This window comes from Emiliania huxleyi (assembly GCF_000372725.1).
Source record: "Emiliania huxleyi CCMP1516 chromosome Unknown EMIHUscaffold_196, whole genome shotgun sequence".
Lineage (NCBI taxonomy): Eukaryota > Haptophyta > Isochrysidales > Noelaerhabdaceae > Emiliania > Emiliania huxleyi.
In genome coordinates this window covers 171,362-188,249 of record NW_005200631.1, presented here as the reverse complement: position 1 = coordinate 188,249, position 16,888 = coordinate 171,362, and the positions used below count along the sequence as shown (strand labels likewise).

Here is a 16,888-nt window from a genome sequence, read left to right as displayed (position 1 = left end):
GGCGACCGGCAGAGCCGGCGGCTGCCGAAGAAGATAGAGGCCTTTGCTGGCCAGCACGTCGTCGCTGTGTCGGCTGGAGGATACCACAGCCTCGCCCTCACCGCCAACGGCGCCCTCTGGAGCTGGGGCGGTGGTGTCTACGGCTGCTTGGGCCACGGCGAGGAGCAGGACCAGCTGCTGCCCAAGAAGGTCGAGGCCTTTGTTGGGCCGCGCGTCGTCGCTGCGTCGGCTGGGGAGTTCCACAGCCTCGCCCTCACCGCCGATGGCAGTGTCTGGAGCTGGGGCGGTGGAGACTCAGGCCGGCTGGGCCACGGCGACGGGCAGAACCAGTTACTGCCCAAAAAGATCGAGGCGTTGGCGGGGAGGCGCGTCGTCACCCTGTCGGCTGGAGGCCGGCACAGCCTCGCCAGCACCGCCGACGGCGCCGTGTTCACCTGGGGCAAGGGGGAAAGCGGCTGCCTTGGCCACGGGGAGGACCTGTCGGACCAGCTGCTGCCGAAGAAGATCGAGGCGTGGGCGCTGGGGCAATGAGGTATGGGGGGCTCTGCACGGCGGGCAGTTTAGTGGCTCAGCTGCACGAATAGAGGAGCTTGTTGGAGTCGATCAGCCCGCGCGGTGTGCGGCGGGGTGTGAGAGCATCACAGTGACGAGGGCGACGAATCAAGAGACCGTTGTGATGGCGTGATAAACGTGGTGGACAAATGTATGATCTAAAACGGTGGTGGACGCACGACAGAGCAGCGACCAGGAGGTGAAGGTATGTACCGGCTCTACCAGAAAGTTTTGAGATGAACAAAAGGTCACGCCAAACTACCCCTCCCTGGTGGCTGTCCTGGGCGAGGGTGCGCTCGCGCAGCTGCGGCGTGTCACGCCGCCTTTCGCTTCTTCTCCCCAGAAGGCAGCAGCCCGAGCTGGCGCCCCGCCTTGAGCACAATCAGCCCGAACCAGTAGTAGTGCAGCGCCACGAGGAAGAGGAGCGGCAGCACGTAGAGCGTGTACGCGACGCCGATCACCTGGACGCAAGAGGAGCCGAGAGGTGCCGAGATGAGCCGAGAGGGGCCGAGAGGAGCCGAGAGGAGCCGAGAGGTGGCGAGAGGAGCCGAGAGGTGCCGAGAGGTGCCGAGAGGAGCCGAGAGGAGCCGAGAGGAGCCGAGAGGAGCCGAGAGGAGCCGAGAGGAGCCGAGAGGTGCCGAGAGGTGCCGAGAGGAGCCGAGAGGAGCCGAGAGGAGCCGAGAGGAGCCGAGAGGAGCCGAGAGGAGCCGAGAGGAGCCGAGAGGAGCCGAGAGGAGCCGAGAGGTGCCGAGAGGAGCCGAGAGGAGCCGAGAGGAGCCGAGAGGCGCCGAGAGGTGCCGAGAGGTGCCGAGAGGTGCCGAGAGGTGCCGAGAGGTGGCGAGAGGTGCCGAGAGGAGCTTAGAGGAGCCGAGAGGCGCCGCTCACTTTGAGGCCGACGAAGTCGAACACCTCGAGGTAGTGCGTTGTGTCGAGCAGCGCGGACGCGACGACGTAGCGCGGGAAGGCGTACAGCCGCAGCGCCGCCCACGAGGCCAGCGTGGCGAGGACGGAAGCGTACAGGCCTGCATTGTGAATACGCCAGCCTCGGGGCGGGAGGACGGTGTTGTGCAGCGTACTCAGAGCTCCGCGTGGATACGAGGGGTGCGAATACAGTCAATACAGCGGAACACACCGGAGTGCAGCGGAGCGCGCGTGTCCTCTAGAGCGCTTTGGGAGACAGGAATCCGCATTCACGCTTCTAGGCGCACAGGCTGCGCGTCCAGCCGAGGGACTGGCACAGGCGAGTCGCGTCGATGGGCAGGTCGGTCGCGTCGTGGATGAAGAGGACGGCGGCGCCGACGCGCACAAACCCCGCGCGCAGCGCGGCGAGCATGACCAGCAGGGTGGCGGCGTGATGAATCAGCATGGGAACGTCACGGCTCGAGCTGTCAGCCGCAAGGGAGAGGAGCATGTGGACGCACGACTCGCCCGTGAAGGCGAGCTCGATCACGTAGTACCCGTACAGCCCGGCGGAGAGGCGAGGCTGCTCGTACTCCCACAGCACGCCCGTGTCGGCCATCCAGCCCAGCGCCTCGCCGCCGATCGCGCCGACGAAGAGCGCGCTGAGCGCGAGGTGGCAGACGGTGAAGTACGACACATCACCGAAGCGGCTCCAGTCGACCTGGTCGGCGCCTTGGCCGCGCACGGCCCTGCCTACCGCCACGCCCGCGCGGCCGAGCATGCGCCGCGCCACCGCGAAGGCGAGCATGAGGCCGACCGCCGGCGCCGCAAAGCTGAACGGGTCGTGGCCTTCCACGAAGCAGTGTCCGTCCGGCGCGGGAGGCATGAGCCACCAGCCGCCCGCCGCGTGGCTGGCGAAGAGGCTCTCCCGGCGAGCCCGCGCCGTGGGACTCAGTGCCTCCATGGCCGGTGCCCTGCTTTCTTTTTTCTCGCCACGGGTTTTCTTTGGAGCAGAGCCCCGGCGAGTCCTCGAAAGAGCTACCCAAATGGGTCTTTGGAGAGGGCACCCTGGGTGGGGCCTCCACTGTAGTCGCAGATTCTTTGCCTTTTACTTACGAGTACCGTACGCGGAGCAGCTGAGTAGAGAGGATCTGTGGTCTTTTGTGTTCACACCTCACCGCGAGGTTTACCGCTGTTTTGGCCTCCTGTGGCTTCGTCGTGGACTCGCCTGCGGCCCCGGGTGCGCGACGACGTCCTCGAGCATGGCCTCAACACCGTGCCAGGTCGAGCTCCTCCAGCAGAACTCCTTCGCACGTTGCACCCTCGGCAAGACCTTTGGCTGCACGGGCGCCTCTTCCATTTGGGTCGCCAACTGCCGCGGCCGCTTCCGCTGCGGTCCGAACGGCGTGCCCTTCCGATGCGGCTTCCCTCCTGGTGCGGCGAAGTACTCGTGCCGCTGCTCGGGCGCTCGTCGGGCCCACACTCCGCTCCAGCTCACCGCGGATGACTTCCGCTCGCTCTCGCCCTACTTTCACACGGCGGACGCCGACCGCCTCGTCGCGAGCGAGACGACGCCGCGATTCTCAAACACGAGCGAGGTGCGCGAGTGGCAGCGCCTCACGCGCGCGCGCCTGCGAGGAGTCTGGACCACGGACAGGCCTCACGCCTCGTGCGCCGTCGTCGGCTCGTCGGCGGCGCTGCTGGCCCGGCGTCTCGGCTCTGAGATCGACTCGCACGCGCTCGTCATCCGGGCCAACCAGGCGTGTGCCACCGCCACCACTTGCACCACTTGCACCACTTGCACCACTTGCACCACCATCACCACCACCACACCACCCCCCCCACCGCCGCCGCCGCCACCACCACCGCCGCCGCCACCGCCACCACCACCACCACACTCACCACCACCACCACCACCACCAGGCGCCGCTTCGTGGGTACGAGGCGCACGTGGGCACGCGCACCGACCTGCGCGTGTGGGGCTTCGTCCCGCTTCCGCGAGAGAAGCGCTACGCGCAGGCCCGCAGCGCAGTGCCCGCCATATCTCCCCATATCTCCCCGTATCTCCCCATATCTCCCCGTATCTCCCCGTGCCCGCCAGTGCTGCCTCCGCCTGCTCGTCGATGAGGAGCACCCACCCCCGACTCGTTCCTAGGCGGAGTGGGCGGCCGAGGACGGGTTCCTGATCTACTGCCCGCCGACCAAGTGGCGCGGCGGCGGCTCCTAGAAGACGAAAGACGGACTCCACGGACTCTCGTCTCCCAACCCGCGCTCGAGAGCAGTACTCGAACGAATCCGGCCGTATTCTCTGGCGGTGTTCGCAACTTCGCAGCCCCTCGTCCTCACGCGGTGCTCCGAGTCCTCTTCCCAAGACCGTCTTCCCGCCCTCCTGCCGGCGTCCTCCTTCTCGCAGGCTACTGCTGGCGCAGCATCGCCACTGACGCCGACCCGCGATTCCACCCGTCAGCGTGGCGGCGCGCGCAGCGGCTGATTCACGTGAACCACACGCGCTGCGCCCGCGTCGGCTGCTACCCGTCGACAGGTGCGATGGCGGTGCTCTACGCCATCGACAACTGCCGCCGAGTCACCGTGTACGGGTTCGGGTCCAACGAGGCGCAGAGGATGCAGTGACGTGACAGACACACACACACGCACGCACGCACGCACGCACGCACGCACGCACGCACGCACACGCACGCACGCACGCACGCACGCACGCACGCACGCACGCACGCACGCACGCACACACACACACACACACACACACACACGCACGCACGCACGCACACACACACACACGCACGCACGCACGCACGCACGCACGCACGCACGCACGCACGCACGCACGCACGCACGCACGCACGCACGCACGCACACACACACACACACACACACACACACGCACGCACGCACGCACACACACACACACGCACGCACGCACGCACGCACGCACGCACGCACGCACGCACGCACGCACACACACACACACACACACACGCACGCACGCACACACACACACACACACACGCACACACACACACACACACACACGCACGCACGCCCCCCCCCCACACACACACACCGCTCACCCGCGCGCACCGGGCCTTGCACTTTGAATGCCGTGGGGCTCCCGTCGTCTAGACGTGGAGACGCGAGGGCCTTGCCTGGCCCTTGCCCCACCGCCCCCGTCGCCCCCCACCCTCTTCGCCGCCCCCGACGCCGCCATCACCGTCGCCACCCCCACCCTCTCTTGCAAGGCGGGCGCGCCGGCATGTGCTCGTACAGACGCGGCGTGCCTCGCGTCCAAGCGGCGCGACCGCACAGCAGCCTGCCGCGACGCGCTCGCCTGCGAGGCTGGCTCGCTCTGCATAAAGTATTCACACACACACACACACACACACACACACACACACACACACACACGCACACACACACACACACACACACACGCGCGCGCACACACCGCTCACCCACGCGCACTGGGCCTTGCACTTTGAATGCCGTGGGGCTCCTGTCTTAGACATGGAGTCGCGAGGGGCTAGCCTGGCCCTTGCCCCACCACCTCGTGTGTGTGGAGAAGTTTACCTGACCTGACCTGGCCTTAGGTTGGCTCGCTTTGCCAAAAGTACTCGCCACGGATCGGAGACGTAGAAGCAGAATACGTATTCTTGTATTCCAACTGCGGCTTAACGAGCTCCCGCTGTGTTCAGCTGTATTCACCTCCCTCGTCTTCACGCGGTCCTCTTCAATACCGCCTTCCCGCCCCGAGGTTGGCGTATTCAGCGCGTAGGTTCGGTCGGCTCTCTCCCCACACTGGATTCGACACTCTGGAGGTATGGTACGTAGGCTCGGAGAGCCGATCGGTCTCGCTGCGCGCGCCCGCCACTGCGCTGAGGTGGCGGCGGATAGAGCAGACCATTGCGGCGATGCGTGGTACTGTCGGGCCACAACTCCACAGCTCCACGTACACACGGAGAGCCGCAGGACTCGACGCACGCCGGAGTCTTCTCGGAACTCGCAACTGTCTTTCAGCCTTCTCGGACCCGTCTTTCAGCCTTCTCGCAACCTTCCTGCAGGTGGCGTCGGGCAAGCTCGCCCGCCTCGAGAGCCGCGACGGCAGGCAGCAGTACGGCAAAGCGGACTATTTTGCGGAGACAGCGGCGTACCACGATGTGGTGCAGGAGTGGGCGTGGCTCGGCCGCCTTCACGCGAGCGGCGCGCTGACATGGCGCGGGCAGCCGGCCGTGGCGCCCGATGCGGACAGCTATGGGCGGTGGCACCAAATGGAGCCCACTCGTCGGCGCTGATGAAGGAACGACCGGACCGGACAGTCGCTGTTGATTACGTTACGAACGCCCGACGAGAGCGCTGTGAGAAGACGGAGACGGATGAGGGAGTTCCAATTTGTAAAATGAGATAAAGCCGTACAGTGAAGGATCCGCCTCACTGCATCTCGGACTCGATTCGATTTTTCCCTAGCGTCGTCAAAGTGAGCTGAAAGCTCGCTCGAAGTACGAACAGAGCCGAGATAGCTTTACCCTACGTGTTGAATACAAATACACATGAATTCACAGAGAGGTCTCCCAGGAGCTACTGTATTCAAAAGGCGCGCCGGAACGTACGCGGGCATTTAATTTCACTACTTTCGCTTTCACAGCTCTTTCACACGACTTTATCCGTCACTCGCTCCCTCGCAACTATCGTACTCGGCGGCCAGGCGCGCATCTTAGCCAAGGCTCGCGCCCACACGTGTAGGTGCTTGTGTCAGATACGCGCCCACACGTGCAGGTGCGAGCCCTAGCTAACATGAGCGCCTCCACGTGCAGATGCGCATTTGGCGAGCTCGAATATAAGCGTCTACTCGTGCAGGCGCTCGTTTTAGCTAAGAAACGCGCCTACACGTGTGGCCGCGTACATTGGCTTGAGGTGATATACGCACTTGGTGTGTGATCGATACATTTTTGTCCCCAGGCGCAGTTATTGTTATGGTGTTATGGCTCTCGGGACATAGCAGCCCATAACATGTTATGGGTGTTATGGGTGTTATGGGGCCTATCTCATATGGGCTGCTATGGGAGGGCCGTCCCGGGTCCACGGTGTTATGGCCCGAGAGGCCACGCCGGACTGCTCGCCGCTGGAATTTCCGCTTCGCGCGCTGCCGCGCGCGAGGTAGGTTCGGCATCGATCGCCAAATATTTTCTCTTTTGCCCTCAAGTTAAATTCAATAACACATACCTGCCTCCTGAGGCTGAGCGATGGCTTCAGATTGCTCAATCAAGACCAGCCCCCCCCCCCCCCTCACGCAATTTGCTTCCCGTTTCTAACTCGTACTCTCTGCAGCTCTGCACGCTTCCCTACGTTTTTAATTTGTATGTCTTTCCCGCAATTTAACTCACGTCCTTTTTCTTTCCTTTTTCCACTACATGTCTCGAGGTTTCTAAAAAGTGGGAGGTGTTATGAGGTTTTGGCCGAGTCATAACAGCGCTGTTATGAGGTTGTTAATGCTGGCTGTCATAACAACCAGTGGGAGGTATTATGAGTGCTATGAGGTGTTATGAGGTGTTATGAGGTGTTATGGTAGGGTGGGCATAACAGCCACAACAGCGATGGAGGTGTTATGAGGTGTTATGAGGTGTTATGAGCAGCCAGCCCTGAGGGGTGGCCCGTCTACCGTCTACCGGTAGACCGGGTAGACGGTAGACCATTCACCAGACATAAATCGTCCCCCACCAGACATCGAAGTCAAATGTCAAAGACACCTCTAGGGACTGGCAAAGTGGGCTGCCACACCCACAAAGATGCAGAAAAAGGGGACACCGGCGTGACGTGGCCTCTCGACGGGTTTGTTGAAGCAGAACTTGGTTCGGCGCACGAGAAGAATCTTGTTGGCTTCTAAAAATCTCTCGCACGAGCGAGCACGCACACACGAAATGAATGAATGTTTGCCGCGTGGGTACAGACGCAATTTAGTGGGTTCAGGGACGGTTAAGCGGGAGGATTGAATTCGTATCTCAGGGCAACCTTTTAGTGTACTAGTATCTAGACCGTATAGTGACCGGCGCGCAGCGCCGAAGAAAATTTTGGCAGAAATCGCTTATAGAAATCGGCTGCTGGCTCGCCCGATTTCCCTCGCCGAAACAGAAATCGGCTGCTGGATGCCGACGCCCCGATTTCTATCGCCACGCCTCGCACTGTACACACTCATCGGGCGGAACCGCTCACTGCAGAGCGCCGCCCTCTCGCGGCTCTCGAGAGCGAGTTTTCGCCAGACAGCCACACGTCCATTATGGCCATCCTCGGCCCGCGGCCTCTTGCTGACCTGTCTGCTCTCGAGTCAGGTGGCGCTGCCCCGACTCACCTGCGCGATCGCCGCGACGCCTGCACACCTCCACAGCCGCTGCGCCGCCCGGCCGCGGCAAGCACCTCCTACCTCTCCTCGCGCGTCAGGCAAGGTGGGGGCAAGCGTGGCGGCGCGGGACGCGCGGCGGCGGCGGCGAGCAGCCGAGCGCTCCGTGCGCGGTGAGGCGGCCGGGCGAGGGCGCGGCGGGTGACGGGGCAAGGGAGCAGCCGGGCGTGGAGCGGCAGAGCGCGCGTCTCTGGCTGACAGACGGAGCAGCGACACCGCGCCAGCGGTCGCTGCTCCGCCCCTCCGTCGCGCGCGCCGCGCGCGCGCTGCGCCGCTGCCACTGTTATCACTGGAGAGCGTGAGCCGTGGCGTGTGTGCGGGAGCCGCACGGTGCGGCGAGAGAGGTCTCCACACTCCAGAGGTGAGAGCAACCCAGCAAGCGCGCGAGAGTGGAGAGACCCGAGAGACGGTGCGGCGAGAGAGCGCGTGTTTTCTTGTTGTAAAATACTCAAACACATGCCCTCCAACCGGGTGGCGCGCGGCGGGCCGGCAGCGCCGAGCGCTGCACCTGCAGCGTGGCGGCTGGCGCCCTGGCGCGCACCGCAGGCGCGCGCGCGGCGGTAGGGGACGTTCGAGCCGAAGTCCTGGAAGGAGAGCGTCTGCGGATTCAGCTGCGCCTGCTCAGGAAGGGCGCGCGCTACCTCTCAGACGCGAGCGCAGAGCCACAGCCGTGCGTATGGCTCTCGTTTCAGGAGGGCAGAGACCAGGCGCGTGTGCGGCGCTCTGCTGCGGCAGCAGAGGCGAGGGCCGGATCGGCAACTCGGACGCGTCGATCTCGAGCAGGTGCGCTGCCATCGGGGCTGAGTGAGCAAAACGCGCAGAGTTGTAGGCCGAAAAGAATTTTAGCCCAAGCCTTTGATATCCGGGCGGTGCGGGACCGAATCGAGAAGGACCAGGCGAGGGGGGAGGCGACGCGACTACTGGGCAGTCTACGGCCTGATGCGGAGAGGGGGGGGGGGAGAGGCGGGGCCGTCGACGAATCCGGGCCCTGCCCCCCCCCCTCCCCGAGGGGAGACGAGAGCTAGGCCCCCCCTCACGAGCGGGGTGGACGGCCGACGCGTGGAGCCACGGCTGGAATGGCCGCAGAGGCAGGGGGCACCCCCCGAGGCCCCGCCCCAGGAGGTGCGGCAGCAAAACGCCGCAGAGTTGTGTGGCCGAAAAGAATTGTAGCCCCGGGCCCGCGAAAGAAGCCGCGAGAACAAGGGACCGACCGGCGGCGGCGCCGCAGGACGAGGCAGAAGAGAATGACGCGACAGAGGAGGAAGTGACAAGGGAGAGAACGACGAGAGTGGGACGGCCGCGAGGTGGCATGAAGGTTGCAGCGAGAAGCGGCGAGAGACTGCGAAGAGAGATAGGAAGAGGCAGACTCCCTAGGGTGGGCGACGGCTAGCGCATCACACCCCTCTCCTTAAAATCCCTGTGTGGTGGCGGCGTGCCGTCCTCCCATCCCTCCCTTGGATTGTCTGTTTTCTTTCTTTCTTTACTGGAGCCGCCTAAGCGACTCCGGCGAGGACGGCGAGGCACTTAGCTCCGTGTACTCGACCGCCCTCGCCGTTGGCAAGCTCATTCACAATCTGCTCTGCGATGGCCGTGTGAGAACGACTGAGATGCGCTGCTTCTGCAGCCCCAGCCAGCTCTTGGTGGTCCAAGTCACCTCATCGAGGTACTGGGCCCGCGTCAGCTTGTTCTGCAGCACGTTCGCCGCGTCCCAGAGGATCTCGCCGACCCCCTTCCCGAAAGTCAGCACACAGCAGCTCGGGCAACTCCCAACTGCACATATGCAGAACAGACATCAAGCCTGGGCTAAACCAGGCGTGATTGATGGAACCACGTCGGTGAAAAACGAAAAATTGCCCCTCCGCGAGACCTCGATAGAGTAGCGCTGAAGGCGCTCTTTTTGATTGAAAATAGTACCCCACGTCCCGACGGCCTTTGCCTGACATCCACAAGGAGGCGCCATTCACCGCACAACTGTGAACGGTGACTGAAGATCTGCACGTCAACGGGATCACACTCTACGCGGAGCGAGTCGTAAGGCAAGCCAGCACTTTCCTCGTCCGCTCGCGCTTGCCGCGCCGCATTGCGCCCGACTATGCCGCCGCGAGCTGCACGCCTAGACCCCCGCGACGTCTATTGCTCACGGAACCCGCCGCCCCCTCACCACCCCCACCATGCGATGCGCCCGCGCTCGTCGCGCGAGCGTCTGTACCCCCCTCGGCCTCACCGCCTGCCCACTCCCTCTCGCACGTACAGCCGCTGCCATCGAGGAAGCCGCGAGACGCGTCCGCTGCTGCCCATTCCCCACCCTTGTCCCGCGCGACCGCCCTCCCTCTCTTCTGGCAAGAGAGCGACCCGCTCGCTTGCTCGCCAATCGCCGCCCGGCTCCAGTCCGAGCGCCGAGGACGCGAGAGAGCGTGTCGGCGGCTTCGTCTCGACGCTCACGCCGCGACGTGCTGCCCGTAGGCGCGGCTCTCCTCTCTCCGGCTCCCTCTCTCTTCCCATTCAGCATGCACATGCACACCCCTCTCACGGGCGGCCCCCATTCTCTCTGCTCTGCAGGACGCGCGTCGAGAGGCGCTACATGGTCGACTTCGATGAGGGCGAGGGCGAGTCGGCTTTCTTGGTTGTGAGATCAACAAAGGGCGTCTGGTTCGACAACCCCCACGTGTTCCATCGGAGCCTCGCAAAGGTGCCAATCAGCTTTTGTTTCGCGGAGGGGGCCCAGGTTCAGACCGAGCTCGGGCCAACGGCTTCCGTCAAGGTCGGTGGCTACTTCGCTTCCCGTGCGGAGTATGAGGAGTGGTATCAGCGCCGCCGCGCGAGCCTGCCGCTGCCGCCTTCGCTCGGAGCTGAGGTGCGCACTTTTACGCCAGGATCGGCATTGTCCCTGCGGTGTCCCCGTCTCCAAACATTTACGTTTCTCCCTCGCGCAGGCGTGCGGCGTCAACAACGACGTCGTTGTGAAGGAGGAGGCCGCCACTCAGGAGGCTGCCTCCGAGGAGGCCGTCGTCGCCGAGGAGTTCGCCACCGAGGAGGCGGCCATCAAGTCCGCGGTGTCCGCCGCCGCGGCGCCCGTCGCCGAGGAGGCGCCCGTCGCCGAGGAGGCCGTCGCCGAGGAGGCTGCCAAGGAGATCGAGAAGCCGGCACCGGCCAAGACCGTTTCCAACCCGCCCGACAAGCGGCACATTGAGGTGGAGGACGACGAGTCGAAGTCGTGGAGGAAGAAAAACCGCCGCAAGCAGATCAAGCGGGTTTTGGCGGGGCTTGTGGCCATGGCGAGAGAGTCCGAGGCCTTCGCCTCCCTCATTCTGGCGTGGTCGTCGCCGCCTTCGCGCCTCATCATAGCCGAGGTGCACGCCAGGATCGTCATCGTCCCTCCGGTCTCTCCGAACACGTGCGCATTCTCCCTCACCCAGGCGCTCGGCATCAAGAACGACGATGTCGTGAAGGAGGAGGTCGCCACCGAGGAGGCCACCTCCGAGGAGGCCGTCGTCGCCACCGAGGAGGCCACCTCCGAGGAGGCCGTCGTCGCCGAGGAGTCCGCCACCGAGGAGGCGACCATCAAGTCCGCCGCCGCCGAGGTGTCCGCCGCCGCGGAGGCAGTCGCCGAGGAGGCGCCCGTCGCCGAGGAGGCCGTCGCCGAGGAGGCTGCCAAGGAGGTCGAGAAGCCGGCCAAGACCGTTTCCAACACGCCCGACCCAACGGTGAGCGCGCCGCAGCGTTCTCTCCTGGCACTCCTAGCCTTCCACCCACCCGTATTAATCTCTCTCCCGTGTTCCCCGCAGGAGTGGGCCGACCGGTCAATGGTCGTGGAGGACAGCTTCTACGCCTCCAAGCCGGTGTTTCTGACCAGCGTCGAGATCGGGTTGGCGGAGCCGCGCGCTGCGAAGATCATGCAGCGCGTCTCGCGCGGGCTGCTGGCGCGCAAGAAGGTGGCGCGCAAGAAGGTGGCCGTGAAGGAGGAGGCCGCCACCGAGGAGGCCGCCACCGAGGAGGCCGCCGCCAAGTCCGCCGCCGCCGAGGAGACCGCCGCCGAGGAGTGCGCCGCCGAGGAGGCCGCCACCAAGTCCGCCGCCACCGAGGAGGCCCCCGCCGCCGAGGAGGCCGCCTCCGAGGAGGCCGTCGTCGCCGAGGAGTCCTCCACCAAGTCCGTCGCCACCGAGGAGGCCGCCGTCGCCGAGGAGGCCGCCTTCGAGGAGCCCGCCGTCGCCGAGGAGTCCGCCACCGAGGAGGCGACCATCAAGCCCGCCGCCGCCGAGGTGTCCGCCTCCCAGGAGGCGCCCGTCGCCGAGGAGGCCGTCGCCGAGGAGGCCGTCGCCGAGGAGGCTGCCAAGGAGGTCGAAAAGCCGGCCAAGACCGTTTCCAACACGCCGGAAGGGGTGGTGAGCGCGCCGCAGCATTCTCTCCTGGCACTCTCCTCGCATATCACTTCCTGTCGTCTGTTGTTTGTTGTGCCCTTGTTAGTACTCCTTGGCACCGTGGAGTGCTGGGGGGGGCGACAGGGAGGATGTGGCCTTGAGTTATGTGTGCGCCAACTCAGGGTGTGTGGCAGCCAGCTGGCTGTGTGTCTTGTGAGCCTGTTTGTGTCTGTGTGTCGCTCGTGCGTGTCGTCATCATCTGTCCAGCGTCCACCCATACCGCGTTGGTGTCCAGTCCGAGCCTGGCTGTTCTTCACCTTACTACCTACCTACCTAACGGCTATCCGTGCTTGCTGTGCCCCTGCGTGGTGTGTTTCAAGTTCTTACAACCCAAGCGCCAAGGTGACAGAGGGCAAAAAGATCGATTGCGCTCTTGCCGATCCGCACCTACCTAGGCTCTTGGGTGGCGCGCCCCAGCTCTTCACAGCGAAGCCGGTTAGAATTCTTCTTGTCCTGCTGCGAGAGAGAGTTCCTTCGTTGAATTCTTCTTGTCCTCGTACAGTTTGGCGTCGAGGGCTGTTCCCACCTGTGTCATGTTCCTCGCGCTCCTCCTCGCTAGTGGATCGAGCATTGACGAAAGCGGACTCGCCAACCAGGTGAGGCAACGGGCAGCGGCGCTTCTCTCTTGCTGCCATCTGTGCTGCAACACGACGTCGCTCGTCGCTGGAGTGACAGCGCCAAAAGCATGGCCAAAGCGGGGCGGTGGGAACTGGCGGGACCTCTTGTTGCCCATCTCCAGGACACTTGATGACGCATCGCTGCTCGTGGATGGGGACGTCTACATCTTCGGGGTTGCAGCTGGGAGGTCCCTCCTGAGCTGGCGAGACATCCTGCTCCGCAACGAGGTGCGAACCTGGGGGGCGAGAAAGGGCACCTCCGTAGCTCCGCCGTTGCGCTCGCCACCCGAGAAGTGGTATGGATTCGACTCCTTTGCGGGCTTGCCGGAGACGAATCGCGACGAGAAGCTTGCGGGATGGCGCAGAGGCAGCTATCGTAATACACAACAAGGGCCTCGCGAGATTGCGCGCAGATACTTCAACGAGGACGACCGGCGCTCCTCTGGTATTCCGTTCAAGGTCTCGCTCGAGCTTATCCCAGGCTTCTACAATGATTCGCTGACTACCGGCATCATCGCGCAGTTTGACATGAGGCGAGCAACGTTTGTGGAGATCGACTGCGATCTGTACGTATCGTCTGTGCAGGCTTTGGACTTCATGTTTCGCAACCGGCTGATCGTCAGTGGCACTCTCATAGGCTATGACGATTGGTGGGTGGTCCCTTGCGTCGCCAAAAGCCGCTGGATATCAGCTCTTGAGGTCGGCGAGGGGTTGGCCCACGCGGAGATGGCAAAGCGCTACGATGTCGAGTTCATCTGCTTGGCGGGTCCCTGCAAGTTCCCCTCAGGTTCGTCATGGCCTAACATGCATGCGCACCGCGGCGCCTGGGGCGCCATCTTTCTCGTCGCGTCTATTGGCGCGGGGAAGGGTAGCCCAGGCTTCATGTCGCCGCGTGAAGAGCTCGCCTTCCGATCGTCGCAGTACTCTTGCGGCTATTAGGTGACGCTTTTATTCACTGTACAGCAGCTGTGGCTAGTATATGTCTGGCATATGTCGGCTAACCCTAGCCGGGGTCGTCCGATGGGGGACTAGCACTAGCCCAAAAGGGCCTTTGCCCTTTTGCGACAGAGAAAAAATGCCGCCGAGGACTCCTGAGGTTCGTGGCGGGAGCCGGGACGGGGGCGGGGGGGAGATAGACCTCGGGTCCTCGCTCTCCTGTCGTCCATCGGACGTGGAGACGCGAGGGTCGCCCCCCTAGCTAGCCCCACTTCCTTGTGATCAACTTGTGTGTGTGGAGAAGTTTACTTTACCTTACCTTACCTTACCCAGAGACGCTGGCCTGCGCTCTCGGGAGGCTTGCGCTAGAGTCCTGAGCCGCCTTGCTTACATGGGCGTGCCGTGCAGGATACACGCCCCACGGACAGCCACCGCCCCGACAGCCGCCAATGCCGCAGCCACACCGCCGCGCCGCCGCCGCCGCCGCACCTGACGCCGCCCGCTCATCGCTTGCTCCGCTTCTTCCCCCGCCCTCCCGCCGTCTTGCCGCGCGGCCTGCCCGCCTGGGGCGTAAGGTCAGGTAAACTTCTCCACACACACACAAGGTGGTGGGGCAAGGGCCAAGCGACCCTCGCGTCTCCACGTCTAGACGACAGGAGCCCCACGGCATTCAAAGTGCAAGGCCCAGTGCGCGTGGGTGAGCGGTGTGTGTGTGTGTGTGCGTGTGTGCGTGCGTGCGTGCGTGCGTGCGTGCGTGCGTGTGTGTGTGTGGGTGGTGGGGGGGTGCGTGCGTTTGTGCGTGTGTGTATGCCTGGGGCGGCGTCGCCGAGAGCAGCGCCTCGTCAAGGATCAACGGCGCGGCCTTGGGGGGCGCCGCCGCCGCCGCCGGCTCGCCGCCAAAGGCCGAGAGCATGCCACTCTCACTCGCGGAGGATGAGGCCGCCGTCGGCATCGGCGGCATGCCGACGAAGGAGCGGATCGAGGGCTGGCGCAGCGCGAGCCTGCGTGCTGGAATACGCCAGCCTCGGGGCGGGAGGACGGGTCGACTGCAGCGTGTTCAGAGCACCGCGTGAGTACGAGGGGTGCGAGCGCAGCGGAATACGCTACGAGCACGGCGGAGCACGTGCCTTCTCGAGCGCTGGTGAGAGTACACGAGTGCGTACTCCGCTTCTAGGTGCGAGATCTGGGGAGATCTGGGGAGATCTGGGGAGATCTGGGGAGATGTGGGGAGGTGTGGGGAGATGTGGGGAGGTGTGGGGGAGGTGTGGGGGAGGTGTGGGGAGATGTGGGGAGATGTGGGGAGATGTGGGGAGAGATGGGGAGAGACTCCGCTTCTAGGTGCGCGAGCGTCTGCGTGACGGCGAGCGCGTTGGCGGTGAGCCAATAGATGAAGACGCCTGTTCACAGCTAGAGGTGTGAAGAGACGCTGTTCACAGGCCCAGCTGCGGTGAGCCAATAGATGAAGACGCCCGACTCGAACCAGGCGGTGGCGGGGACGATGACGACCGCTGCGCCTCGCATCACATTCTTGACCATCTGCTGCTGCGCGTCCGGCTTGGCGCCGGCCTGGCCCAGACGGGGTGGGGAGATGTGGGGAGGTGTGGGGAGGTATGAGGAGGTGTGGGGAGATGTGGGGAGGTGTGGGGAGATGTGGGAGATGCGGGGAGGTGTGGGCGAGGTGTGGGGAGGTGTGGGGAGGTGTGGGGAGGTGTGGGGAGGTGTGGGGAGGTGTGGGCGAGGTGTGGGCGAGGTGTGGGGAGGTGTGGGGAGGTGTGGGCGAGGTGTGGGGAGATGTGGGGAGGTGTGGGGAGGTGTGGGGAGATCTCCGCCTGGCCCGCATCGCCGAGAGAGACCATGCCAAACCTACGTCCCATACATCCAGAGTCTCGAATCCAGTGTGGGTTCAGCTGCTTGGGTGGTGCGGTGTCGGCGAGTGAGACCATGCCGAACCCCCGTGGCGCGTCAGCGCCTCAGGGCGGGGAGACGGAAGCGTGCAGAGTGTTCAGAGCACCGCGTGAACACGAGGGATGTGAATACAGCTGAGAACACGGCGGAATGGGCGGCGAGCATGTCGGATAGGGCGAGATACGGGGAGATACGGGGAGATACGGGGAGATACGGGGAGATACGGGGAGATACGGGGAGATATGGGGGAGATCTTCCGCTTCTAGGGGCGGCAGACAGAGAGAGGCCCGAGAGGACGGGGAGCATGTAGTACGGGTCGTGTTGTGTCAAGTCCGGGAACCAGAGCATCCTAGAAGCAGAAGACGCCAGCCTCAGGGAGATATGTGGAGATATGAGGAGATATGGGGAGAGCATCCTAGAAGCAGGAGACGCCAGCCTCAGGGCACGGGCGACGGGCTTGTGCAGCGTGCCTCGGAGCAGCGCGTGAATACAACGGCGAGGAGTACAGCCGGAGTACAGCGGAGCAGCGCTGAACACGCCTCCTCTCGATCTCCCCATATCTCCCCATATCTCCCCATATCTCCCGGTATCTGGCAAGCATGTGCTCCGATCTCCCCATATCTCCCCATTCTCCCGATTATCTGGCAAGCATGTGCTCCGATCTCCCCATATCTCCCTCCCCCCGGGCGCTACTTGGGAGACGTGAACACGTCTTCCGCTTCTAGCGAGAGCAACCCTCCCTCGCTCAGCCCGACGCCGTCGACGTACACCATCTGAAGAAAGAACAGTAAGAATGGTAAGCATAAGACTACTACTCAGAAAGACGGAGAGGAATGAGAATCTCCTCGCCTTTCGCAGCGCGAAGAAGAAGGAGACCCACACCTGCTCACAGCTGCAGGTGTGAAGAGACGCTGTTCACAGCTGGCGAAGAAGAAGGAGAGCCACACCTGCTCACAGCTGCAGGTGTGAAGAGACGCTGTTCACAGCTGGTGAAGAAGAAGGAGACCCACACCTGCTCACAGCTGCAGGTGTGAAGAGACGCTGTTCACAGCTGGCGAAGAAGAAGGAGAGCCACACCTGCTCACAGCTGCAGGTGTGAAGAGACGCTGTTCACAGCTGGTGAAGAAGAAGGAGACCCACACCTGCTCACAGCT

The 16,888-nt window shown here is 64.0% G+C and overlaps 5 protein-coding genes across 5 annotated transcripts; 3 read left to right on the top strand and 2 right to left on the bottom strand.

Annotated features, from left to right (window-relative positions):
• Nucleotides 1-866: 866 nt before the first annotated feature.
• On the bottom strand, nucleotides 867-2,416 carry EMIHUDRAFT_113675 (hypothetical protein; the record flags this gene model as incomplete). The annotated part of the gene is made up of 3 exons (XM_005782022.1): nucleotides 867-1,013; nucleotides 1,438-1,627; nucleotides 1,761-2,416. The coding sequence occupies 3 exons, from the start codon at nucleotides 2,414-2,416 to the stop codon at nucleotides 867-869; spliced, it is 993 nt and encodes a 330-aa protein (XP_005782079.1).
• A 298-nt stretch (nucleotides 2,417-2,714) lies between these two features.
• EMIHUDRAFT_456754 (hypothetical protein) lies at nucleotides 2,715-5,759 on the top strand (the record flags this gene model as incomplete). The annotated part of the gene is made up of 3 exons (XM_005782021.1): nucleotides 2,715-3,216; nucleotides 3,866-4,079; nucleotides 5,507-5,759. 3 exons carry the CDS (start codon nucleotides 2,715-2,717, stop codon nucleotides 5,757-5,759), a joined length of 969 nt encoding a protein of 322 aa, XP_005782078.1.
• Nucleotides 5,760-9,880: 4,121 nt separating this feature from the next.
• EMIHUDRAFT_442728 (hypothetical protein) lies at nucleotides 9,881-11,355 on the top strand (the record flags this gene model as incomplete). Its single annotated transcript, XM_005782020.1, has 5 exons — nucleotides 9,881-9,894; nucleotides 10,112-10,125; nucleotides 10,418-10,712; nucleotides 10,792-11,208; nucleotides 11,275-11,355. Coding segments are annotated over exons 3-5 (771 nt in total), but the record flags the coding sequence as incomplete, so codon positions are not given.
• Nucleotides 11,356-12,809: 1,454 nt separating this feature from the next.
• On the top strand, nucleotides 12,810-13,832 carry EMIHUDRAFT_233732 (hypothetical protein; the record flags this gene model as incomplete). Its single annotated transcript, XM_005782019.1, has 1 exon — nucleotides 12,810-13,832. The coding sequence occupies one exon, from the start codon at nucleotides 12,810-12,812 to the stop codon at nucleotides 13,830-13,832; it is 1,023 nt and encodes a 340-aa protein (XP_005782076.1).
• Nucleotides 13,833-14,749: 917 nt separating this feature from the next.
• EMIHUDRAFT_233731 (hypothetical protein) lies at nucleotides 14,750-16,082 on the bottom strand (the record flags this gene model as incomplete). The annotated part of the gene is made up of 2 exons (XM_005782018.1): nucleotides 14,750-14,852; nucleotides 16,012-16,082. 2 exons carry the CDS (start codon nucleotides 16,080-16,082, stop codon nucleotides 14,750-14,752), a joined length of 174 nt encoding a protein of 57 aa, XP_005782075.1.
• Between the last annotated feature and the right edge of the window lie 806 nt (nucleotides 16,083-16,888).